General features: G+C 53.4%; 1 protein-coding gene across 3 annotated transcripts; it reads right to left on the reverse strand.

Annotated features, from left to right (window-relative positions):
• On the reverse strand, positions 1–6,664 carry Ihh (Indian hedgehog signaling molecule). 3 transcript variants are annotated; one of them, XM_005330558.4, is made up of 3 exons: positions 5,682–6,664; positions 3,138–3,399; positions 1–1,489 (listed from the first exon to the last, which is right to left on the reverse strand). In XM_005330558.4, the coding sequence occupies exons 1-3, from the start codon at positions 5,991–5,993 to the stop codon at positions 831–833; spliced, it is 1,233 nt and encodes a 410-aa protein (XP_005330615.3). In that variant the 5' UTR covers positions 5,994–6,664; the 3' UTR covers positions 1–830. The 3 variants fall into 3 exon arrangements, with proteins under 3 accessions (XP_005330615.3, XP_077874155.1, XP_077874154.1); XM_078018029.1 differs by lacking the exon at positions 5,682–6,664 and adding an exon at positions 4,893–5,654; XM_078018028.1 differs by lacking the exon at positions 5,682–6,664 and adding an exon at positions 4,471–4,851.
• Between the last annotated feature and the right edge of the window lie 4,017 nt (positions 6,665–10,681).

Genomic DNA, 10,681 nt, shown 5'->3' on the forward strand with positions numbered 1-10,681 from the left:
TCTAACAACTTAAATAATTTTTATTACAAAATAAAGAAAAGACCAAAGCATCCCCCAAGTTCTCCTGTGGATTTCCTTCTCTTGCCAATAAATAAAATGGGGGAGACTTGACGGAAAGGGGGGTGGGGTCATGGTTCAGCAGAAAAAGGAGCTTAGCCTGGGCAGGGTTAGCAAGGACATCCAGCCCCTCTCCCTGAGTCCCAGGTACTATGGTCACATTGGCCAGAACATAGAACTCTGCCCACTGACAGCAACAGTTTCAGGATTTGTCTGGAGGAGTGTGGCCAGTGGAAGGTCATGCCTCAGGATGGCCAGGATGGCTGCCCCACCCCTGTGGCCCTTTAGGTTCTGGGTAGCAATGAGTCCAACCAGCTCCCTGCTGGCTCCCAGGGAATCTAGCAGCATCAACTGAGGTGTAAGCCCGCCTATGGGCAGAATCTTTTCATACTGTGGTCTATTACCAACAATGAAGTTGGAAACCAGGCTGGAGAAAGACTGGAGTAAGCATCCAAAGACAGATGGAATGGTCCTCTGATGGAGAGAGGCAGGGTGTGAAAAATCATAGTGAGAGCTGGCTGGGTGTCAAGGTCTCTAGGGTAGAGGGCTAGCCCATTGCACCTTGCCAGCTCAGCATTCAGCTCTATCACTACATTGGGGGACTTTGGCGGACATTAGCATTGCCCAGTCAAGTCTCAATGGTGTGTCTCCTGTGGAGGAAATAGCAGGGACTAGTGCCTCCAGCTTAGGTCCCTTCGAGAGCCACAGCCCTCCTGGCAGGAAGACCTTTGGGTCCAGCATGGCAGTTCCTGGAGGGCAGTGGTGGGGGTCTTTCAGCTCCCTGCTCCAGACACGCCCAGTGGGTGGAAGCTACCCTCTTCTAGCAAGAGACGCCCCAAGCGGTAAAGCAGCTGAGGGTACCAGTGCACGCCCTCGCCTGAGGTCCAGCTGCCCCATGCCAAGCTGGGAAACAGTCGCAGGGGCCAGAAGGCCAACTGAGCCAGACGGTGGTCAGACACAGCTGCAAAGCAGGAAGCTACCACATCCTCTACCACCAGTGTCCCGTGCCTTGTGAGTGGAGCATAGGCCCCGAGGGCCACATGTGTGGAGACAGCTGCCACCCGGGCAGGCTGAAGGCCAGGGACCCCTGCTACCAGCACGTACTGGCCAGGCTGCACGTGGCTGGCAAATGTGGCCCGAAACCGGGCTACTGGTTCTGTGTGGTTGTCAGCAGTGAAGAGCAGGTGGGCGGGAGTGAGTGCCAGGCGACGTGGGGGGTCCTGGGTCTCGATGACCTGGAAAGCCCTCAGCCTGTTTGGCTCACGGTCCAGGAAAATGAGCACATCGCTGAAGGTGGGGTTCCCATCCTCCCCCATAGCCAGCACCCGGTCTCCTGGCTTCACAGCTGACAGGGCCACACGTGCCCCACTCTCTAGGCGCACTTGGGCTCCAGCAGGAAAGCAGCCACCTGTCTTGGCTGCTGCCGAGTGCTCTGTGGGAAGAAGGGACATGGAGGTGTTACTGCAGGGGAACTTGGACTCCCAGACATAGCATCCCTCCCCTAGCCACCCTAGCCCAGTCAGAGCTCCTCTTGTTCCCAGGGAGCCCCCATCTGTATCCCAACCCCTGCAGGAAAGAGCCTACCCACAACCCACAATGTGATCTTCAGATTCCCTTCTCCCCAGCCTTTGCCAATGAGAGGAGCATACTGGGGCTCCAAGATCCAATGGGTAAGGAAAAGGGCCCTCCCAAAGCCCAGGTGATATCATCCATATTGACAGCTTGCCAATGCTGTGAAGGAGTCAGAGAAGAGAGGTCAGCTGAGCCAGGCATTGGTCATTTGTGACTTGACCCTAGGAAAGCTGTAGCCTCATAGAGAAGGAAAGTCACTTAGCTCCTCTGGGGTCTAGATATCCTGTTAATTCTCACCCCTTGCTCAGATGCTTCCAAAAAATTGCCCTCCCTATGACAGAGTTGGTTCTTTGAGTCTATGGAAGGGAGAGGAGGCCCACCCATAGGGCAAACACAGACTCCTGGAGCAGCCTCTTAGTGAATGGTCAGGGATGGTCATGGGCAAGAACAAAATCACCACTGTTAGTTCATGTACAGGGTCCTTGTAAGGGCATAGGACTTAGCGGCATCAGCAGGTGAGATGAAGAACAGTATCTGGGGGTCAAGAGTAATGATGGAAGTGGCCACTTGGGGAGCTGACCCTGGGCCAGTGTTTGCAGGTGACTTGAAGTAGACACAGTTGGTCAGGGAGGTGCAGAGCAGAAGAGTCAGGCTGTGGCTGGGGTCAGGGTGAGATCACTGCTGTGAGCCTCAGTAGGGTCAGGAATACTAAAAAAGCAGGCTCCATCTGTGTGCTGGGTCTATGAGTGCAATTACTACATTGTGCTGGTGTGGAGGGCGGAGCCTGCAGCCAGGGGGTGCAGGCTGGGACTCACACAGGAGCCATGTGAAGCATCCATGACTGGGTTCAATGTAGGTGACAGGGACGCTGGTGAGACTCTGGTGAGGGAGAGGGCAAGGCTCCAATGCCTGCCAATTTTGATCAACAAGGCGGCCAATCTGGGAAAATCCACTTTATTGAGTCCACTTTGTTTATTTTGGCACTCACAGCTGGCTTTGCCCCAAAATGTCCAGCTTTGGGGCTCTGGGAGAGAGGTTGGGGATGCCTGCACCCTCCACCCTGGGAAGCCTGACCTGTAGCTGGGTGGTGAGTTCTGAACCTTAGGGCTTCTGGTCAGGCATACTTATGTTTGAGCCCTTTCTGACCCCAAGCCCCACCACTTCTCCTGCACCGCGGGGGCACATGCCAGCCTGGCTTCCTCCATCTGTCCAGTTTGCTCTGTCTTGTACGTCCTGTGGTAGGCTCTGGACTGTGGACCTGCAGGTCAGCACCCAGCAACACTGGGACAGGCCCTGTCAACCTAGGCTTCTGCCATGACACTACCAGGCATACAAGGGACAGGCAGTCATGAGCAGCTGCAGGGAGCGCCGCCGACGTCCTCTTCCCCCAGTTCCCAGCCTCCATCCCCTGGTGGGCATCTTCACCTTCTTGGCCCCAGAGGGTACTGTGCTGTCTGCCCATGCCCTGCGGCCCCGGCCCCGGGTCCAGCCCCCCGGCATTGGCTCACCCGACTTGACAGAGCAATGCACGTGAGCCTTGGATTCGTAATACACCCAGTCGAAGCCAGCCTCCACTGCCAAGCGTGCCAACAGTCCGTACTTATTGCGGTCACGATCTGAGGTGGTTATGTCCACTGCACGGCCCTCGTAGTGCAAAGACTCCTCTGAGTGGTGGCCATCCTCATCCCAGCCTTCAGTTACACGCAGCTTTACACCCGGCCACTGGTTCATAACAGAGATGGCTAGCGAGTTCAGGCGGTCCTTGCAGCGCTGAGAGAGGAAGGCAGAGGAGTTAGCTGGAGGAGCAGGAGGTGGCCAACCTTGTCCCATACTCTCCTACTACACCCGGAGTTGGAAAAGCCAGAAAGATGTCTATCCTCCTTAGGAAGAGAAGGTTCTAAAGTGCTCCCTCCCAATCTAGCATCCAGGTGCCCCCAGGGAACTGAGCCACATTGTGATACCACAAATATGGGGGATTCAGGATGTACGTGCCCTCAAGGTGCCCTTCTCTGTTAGGTGGAACTACCCTTCCCTCCAGTATTGTCTCTCCCCTGCTCTGGGTTTGGTCCCTAGAGGTGCCAGAGGAAGAAGTACTAGTGGAGTCTACTGCCTGAGGCTGGCCTGCTAGGCATGCAAAGCCTGAGGTGCCCAGTAGGTGTCACCGCAGCCTCAGGGCTGAGGTCTTGGGATGATCAGCCCCTGAGGAACAGCAGGTGCAGAGCATCCGGTGGGCATATGGCAGGGGACTTGTTGAAGGGGAATGCCAAGCTTGCCTGGATCCCTCCAGTACCACTGAGCAGTCCTGCTGGGACTCTCTTAAGATTTCAAGCCTATCAGCACCCTCCAAAAAGACAGAGGGGCAGAGAACTAGCAGCTGGTGGGCTAGTGCCACCCTGGCCTGATAGGGGACAATAGGGACTGTCTCGCTCTGCAAGCATCGAGTGAGGTTGACTCCTCTGCATCTTCCCATTGGTACACTGCTTCTGTTTGGAAAAGGAACCCAAAAAAACTGAGCCAATACTCTCAAGGATCTGACTCTATATCTTCAGGATCCTCCTCAAATGGGGTGAAGCCCCGCTGAGGAAAGACCAGGAGAAAACTTCCACTGTTGCTACCTCCCTGTTAGGGTCCTTAGAGCAAAAGGGACCATGCAGCTGACTGAGGGAAGAGGGCAAAGGAGCCCAGGCCTCCACCTGTAGGGAAAAGGGCCTTCCACCAGGCCTTGAATCAGAGTTATGAGGGCCCCCACCAAGTGTGGGCCACTCATGCCTCAACCTATATCCACTCCAGGGGCCCCATAGACCCTTGGACTTGGCCTCCCAGGAACCAACGGCTACAAACCAAAGTCAGACCCAGCCTTCCCAGCAGGCAGCCTGGCTTGGGACGCTCACTGCTCGGTAGCTTTAAGTGTTCCCTTCCTGGTCCATGCCGCCTGGCTTTTAGCCCCCCACCTATGTCCACCCGAGGACACAGCTCCCAGCCTCTCTTTCCCCCAGTCCCCCCTCCCTCGAGTGCAGAGCCTGGGCTCTCGCTGTCAATGATTGCCCAGCCTGTGGCCCGGATCCTTATCTGCATTCCTCGGCGCCCGGCCCGTCCCGGCCACCAGCCAACCTTCGGCCCCGACATCGGCCGACCGGCCCCGGCGCCAGGGTGCATGCTGAAAGCCGTGCTTTAGCTGCTTTCCCTAAAGGATTTAGAAAGCCAGCTGCCTGCTAGCGGAGGAAGATCCCGGGACCCCAGAGGAGGTCTCTCCTTTGGCTCACCCTGCTGCAGGGAAGGGAAGTTTGCACCCCTGCCCTGGGTTGGAGCGTGGATCCTGTTCCGAGAACGCTGAGACTTCAGTCATCTCTGTTCCCCGTCTCCCTCAGCATCCCTGCTCCTCTCTTCCATCTCCGTCACCAAGCCCAGGGATTCCCCAAGTTCGGTCCAAGAGCCCAAAGGCCGTGGCACCCCACCCTTTAAGCGCAGCAGCGCCGCTCAGCTATCGGGACAAACACGTGGGGCGCAGCGGGCTCCCTATCCCACCTCCGCCCCCTACTCAGCTCTTCCCTGCTGTTCCTCAACCCCAGACTCAGCCGGAATAGTGATCCAGGAGGGGGCAGCGCAGCGAACTAAGAGCACGCGGGGAGGAAAGGCCAGGGGGCCCCTAGCGCCCGGAGCTTCTTCGCCTCAGGGGTACCAAATAGCTTCGAAATGAAAAGGGCGCCGCCGTGAGGAATGTTAGGCCGGGAGGAACTGCGTGGGCCCGGGAGGCAGCAGGGTCGAGGTACTTCCAGGTGCGGCGTCTAGCCTGAGCTGCCAGCGCTCTCGGGCAGAGGGGCCGCCGCCAACCTGCTGGGGAATCTCTTCGCAAAGACTCCGCGCGGCTCGGGGATGCCGACACTCCTGCCGGGACCCTGGCCGGCCGGTCTTGGGCAGAAAGCAGTCGGGCTTGGTGAGAGGGGCAGGTGCCAGGGGGCGTGCCAGGCAGTCGAGAAAAGGTGCCAGGGGGGCGGGTAGACCGGGCAGGTGGCTGTGTTCCGCGGCGCGCTAGGAGGGCGGATCGCGCTCACCTGGGTCATGAGGCGGTCGGCACCCGTGTTCTCCTCGTCCTTAAAGATGATGTCGGGATTGTAGTTGGGGGTGAGCTCCTTGAAGCGCTCCGAGCTGCGTGCGATCTTGCCTTCGTAGCGCCCGCTGGCGCCCAGGGTCTTCTCTGGCACGTTGGGGCTGAACTGCTTGTAAGCCAGCGGCACGAGTTTGCGCGGCGGTCGCCGGCGACTGCCCACCACCCGGCCCGGCCCGCAGCCCCGCGCCGCCGGCACCACCAGCAGCAGCAGGAGCAGGCAGAACCGCAGGCGGGGCTGGAGCCGGGCGGGAGACATGGCCGAGGAGCCCGGTAGAGCAGCGGGCAAGGGAGCCTTGTGGGTTGATGGGGTGGGCGGGTTGGCGGGAGCGCTGTTGGGGCTCAGGCGACCAGGTGGCTCCTGGGGGCTCCAGGCGGGGGCGCCATGGGCGGCGTGGCGCGGCTCAAGGTCCGCGGGACTCAGGTGCGGGGCGGGGGCCTAGGGCCCTGGCTGGTGGCGGCGCGCTGTCCCCCTCGGCGCCTCGACTCTGAGCTGCCCAGCTCGCCGGCCGCCAATAAATAGGCCGGCCCGTTTGTTTTGGCAACGCGGCGGCGGCGGGGGGCGGCGGGCGGCGGGGCTGCGGGCCGCCGGGCTGGGCTGGGCTGGCCGGGCCGGCGGGCTGAAGGGACCCGCGGTTAGCACCCCGGCCCGGCGGTCAGGCGGCTCGGGCGGAGCGGGAGCTGCTGCCGTCTGCGGCGCAGCCCCGGGCCGAATGAGAGGGGAAATGGAAGAGATCCGGGCTCGGGCCCCGTGCAGACCGCACCCTACCCATGTCCCTGCCTCCTGCGCTCTCGACAGCGAACCTGTAGCAAGGGCAGCACAGCCTCCTCCCCCTCGGGCGGGCGGCCCCGACACTAGCCAGCCCTCGTCCCGCGCGCTTCTCGGCAGCGCGTCAGCCTGCCTGCTGCCCTCTGCGCCCCCTGCACTGCCTGCGTTTGCCCTCCCCGCCCGGACGCGCCCCACCCCGCCCTGGCCTCGCCTCCCGGCTCCTCGCGGCTCCTCGCGGCTCCGGGGTGCCCCGCCAGGCGCAAACCTCCCGGACAGGAGGTGCCACCCCCACGGAGACCGCAACCCACGGCGCGGCCGGACGCGAGGGGCGGGGGTCAGTGGCCGAACCGCACAGCCGCCTACGGTGTCCCCTGCGGGAAAGCAAACCTAAAAGGCAAGAGGCTGCTCACAACCTGGTGCCCCACCCTGGCCCAAGCGGCGCGCCCTCTCAGCTTAGTGGAACTGGGTTCTGTATCAACCCAAGGAACATCCCACGGGCCCGCCGGTGTGAAACTGGGAGTGGGCAGTTCAGCCTTTTGAAGAGGCAAATAGGGGCTTCTGAGTTGGAAACACTGAAAACAAACAAAAAACCAAAAAAAACACAAACCACTGTTAAAACAAGCAAGACGAAGTTGCAGATAGGCCCACACCAAGAGCAGAGCAGCTAAAATGAGGACATCCACAAAACAATGAGCCAAACTGCCCAGAGACACAGCGAGCCACCTCTCAGGAAGAGCAGCTTGTTAAGAATGCCAAAAGATCCAAAGTCCCTACAAGTACTCTTGGCTCTACTTTAGAAATGAAAAAGGACAGAATATGTAGAGGAAGCTAGAAAAGTGATCACGGGTTATGTATTTTAATAGGACATTCAGGAAAATGTAATTAATTAGGATTTATTCTGCCCAAACAATAAAAGGTAAGTGTTAAAAAACAAAAAAACCCACTGCCATCACAATATTAAACTATATGATTTTTTTTGCAGTTCAATAAAGAGAAATAAAAGGGTAAGAAATAAAATGATTTACAAACTCTTATTCCAATATTAATACATTTATTGGTACTTGTGTGTCTGAGATACAGGAGCTATTAGAAATTATTACACTGCATTCATCTTGCAAATCTAATTTAAACTCACAACAATCAGATGAGCTATTGCTATCCTTATTTTACAAATAGGGATATCTAAGTTAAGAGAAGATAAGCAACTTACCCATGGCTCAGGAGCAGAGGTTCCACCCCATGTGGATGCAGGGGCCAGCCCTCACCTAGGCAGACATTGATCCCTTTCTCTGTGCAGGTCTCACCCATCCAGCACACCTGAGCTGTAGGAGGAAGCAGCTTTTCATAGATTCATTCACATTTTCTGGATCAGTTTTGTGAACACAAATTCAGGATTGGAAGGGATTCAAGAGGGCTTAATCCAAGCACTCGATATTACAGAAAGGAAACTGAGGCTCACAGAAGGAAATTTTGGATGATTCCACAAGGAGTGGAGTGGCACCTGTGAATTGAAAACGAAATGGATTACCTCCTTTTCTCCCCTTTGTTGGCACCCCCCACCCCACCTCGGCAGTGTCATGCTCTTTAGCACTCAGATTCTGTTTCCTAGTCACAGAATGAATGTTGCCTCTTTCCCTTGAAAGTTTTCCAAAGGCTTTAACTTGAGTTTTCCAGGGTTCAAGAACCATTCATGCAATATCTTCATCTTTTCCTACGCTCTCCACACCTCTCAGGTTTCTGGGGTACAGTACTCAGCAGGTCAGTACCTCCCAACCAAAAGGGGCTCTGTTTTTATGAAGCTCCAAAAAGAAGCCTCCCTCAGAAGACCCCCCCCCACTATAGGCTTCTGCCTTTACCTATTACAATGTTTAATAATAATCTAGAGACATTTTGCCTTAAATATCATTTGTCTTCCCCCCTCCCTCTCCAATGCAAAATGAACTCTTTTCCTCTTTTTCATGCCTTAGCAATCAAGGCTATTTTCCTTCTTAGTATCCCATATGCATGGTCTTGAAATTTACTTTCAATCTGCTTTTCTCCAAGTGAAAGACCATTTCTTTAAGATTATCTCAGAGATTCTAATTTATGATTATTTATTTACAAGCTTTTCCATTTGTCCTCTCATTTTTCCTCTCTTAAATTGTGATTCTTATCCAATTGAACACAAATCTGTAAAGATCTGATCAGACAAATAAAATTATTCAGTGGCTACAGCTGGGTGCCAAGAGTGCATCTGCAGCAGCACCACCTCCTTGGCAGAGATTGGGACTTGCTAAGATCAGACCCTCCTCACTCAGGCCTATCACTAAGAAGCAGTGATGGGCTGTGTACTGGAAATGAAATGAAAAAGGAAAAATATGTAGAGGCAGCTAGATATTCTACACTACATTCTATACTATATAGAAAAGCTATACTCTTTTTTCTCAGGACACAATTTATGTTTCAAGATCTGAATCTCAAAAAAAGTAGATTAGTTCAGTCTCCTCTGGTAGAGGAGTAACATGATTGGAAGTATCATGATTTCTATAGCAGTGACCACAAGCACTTTTAATCCAAGTAAGGACTAAAGAATCCGGGTCATTGCTTGTATGCCTATGTTCTTAAGTTCAGTAGATGTGGGGTGGCTGTTGAGCTGGGCCAGTGCCTTAGACTTTTCAAACAAGGCCTGACTCCTTCTGATCACTGCCAGGCTCTGCCAGCAGTAGATCTAGAGAACTAAGGTGACCATTCTGGAGGCATCAACAGTCTGGGACAGCTCCTGACCTAATTGTCATGGGTGAGCAGAGAAGACAGAGCCCATCAGCCTCATCAGAGCCTCATGTCTGAGTCCTGTACCTATTGGTAAAAATCACTTTCTTCTCTCACCTTTAGATCTCTTCTACCCCTCAGGCATCTCTATTTTGAAAAGAACAAAGAAAAATCTGTTGTTTTGGACAATACAATTAATCTTTGTCTAAAAGCCAAAGTTAGAAAAATAGGCTGTTAAAGGAGGAACATATATTATAGGGTCTGATAATTTAAACATCTGCATAGTAGAGTCTAAGGTGTTATTTTTATTATAATTATTTTTTGGGGGATACCAGGAGTTTAACTCTGGGGCACTCGACCATTGAGCCACATCCCCAGTCCTATTTTGTATTTTGTTTAGAGAAAGGGTCTCACTGAATTGCTTAGTGCCTTGCCATTGCTGAGACTAGCTTTGAACTCACAATCCTCCTGTCTCAGCCTCCTGGGTGGCTGGGATTACAGGTATGCACCATCGCCCCTGGCTCTACCATGTTATTATTTTTAGTCAGTACAAATTTAACATTACAGTACAAACTTAGAGTACATGTACTATATAAGTGATATACTCAGATACATTTAAGTGTATATAAAATATATATAATATTCACACACACACACACACACACACACACACTACATAGATCTATACTTCCATAGCCAACTAGTCTTTTTCTCCTAATCCTGCCTTTTGACCAGATCAATCCAGCCTAAACCAAAGGGTGCTGCACCATAACTGGACAAGTTTCAGGAATGCAGTTAGTCAAATGTCCCCGAGTGACACAGTGTATGGCAGCCTTGATGCAATAGAAAGAACACTAGAGCTGGAGGTAGCAGATTCATGCCTGAACACTATCTTTGCTACCTTTTATCTGTGTGACCTTAGGCAAGGTACTCACAAACCTTCTGAGTCTCAGTTTTCTCATCTATGATAACATTTATCTCATAGGGATGTTGACAGTGTTTAAAAATACAAGCTGTCAAGTCCAAATGTTGTATATAAATTTCTTTTATCCTCTGTTGGATTCATTAGGGGTGGTGGCAGTCCTCTGATTCCTATACCTGTCTGGAGGGTATAGGGTGCTCAGGTATGTGTGTGCACTCAGGCAGCACTGGAGATCAGGAGGTCCTACATCTTTCTGTAAGGAGTCTCTACCTTGCTACAGTAGCATAATGGGCACACAGAAAAAGAGAATGCAAACAGCAAAATAGAAGATTTTGTTGTTGTCCTAAAAAATGTATTATTTAACCTAACAAATATATCATTAAAATAAAGGCAATTACAAAGCCACAAATGCCACTCTAAATGAGTACAGAGTGTGTTAGAAACTAGATAGGTTAACAGATTAGGTGGATTTATTCTGGGAGAATATGGAATTAAGAAACGATTAGCC

Source organism: Ictidomys tridecemlineatus, chromosome 7 (assembly GCF_052094955.1).
Source record: "Ictidomys tridecemlineatus isolate mIctTri1 chromosome 7, mIctTri1.hap1, whole genome shotgun sequence".
Classification (NCBI taxonomy): domain Eukaryota; kingdom Metazoa; phylum Chordata; class Mammalia; order Rodentia; family Sciuridae; genus Ictidomys; species Ictidomys tridecemlineatus.

Coding starts and splice junctions, on each gene's coding strand:
- Ihh (XM_078018028.1), bottom strand. CDS start 4,785: ATGCACCCTGGCGCCGGGGCCGGTCGGCCGATGTCGGGGCCGAAGGTT. Junction 3,400..4,470: donor GAAGGCTGGGTCTGACTTTG/GTTTGTAGCCGT, acceptor TTCCTCTCTCAG/CGCTGCAAGGACCGCCTGAA. Junction 1,490..3,137: donor GCATTGCTCTGTCAAGTCGG/GTGAGCCAATGC, acceptor TTCTTCCCACAG/AGCACTCGGCAGCAGCCAAG.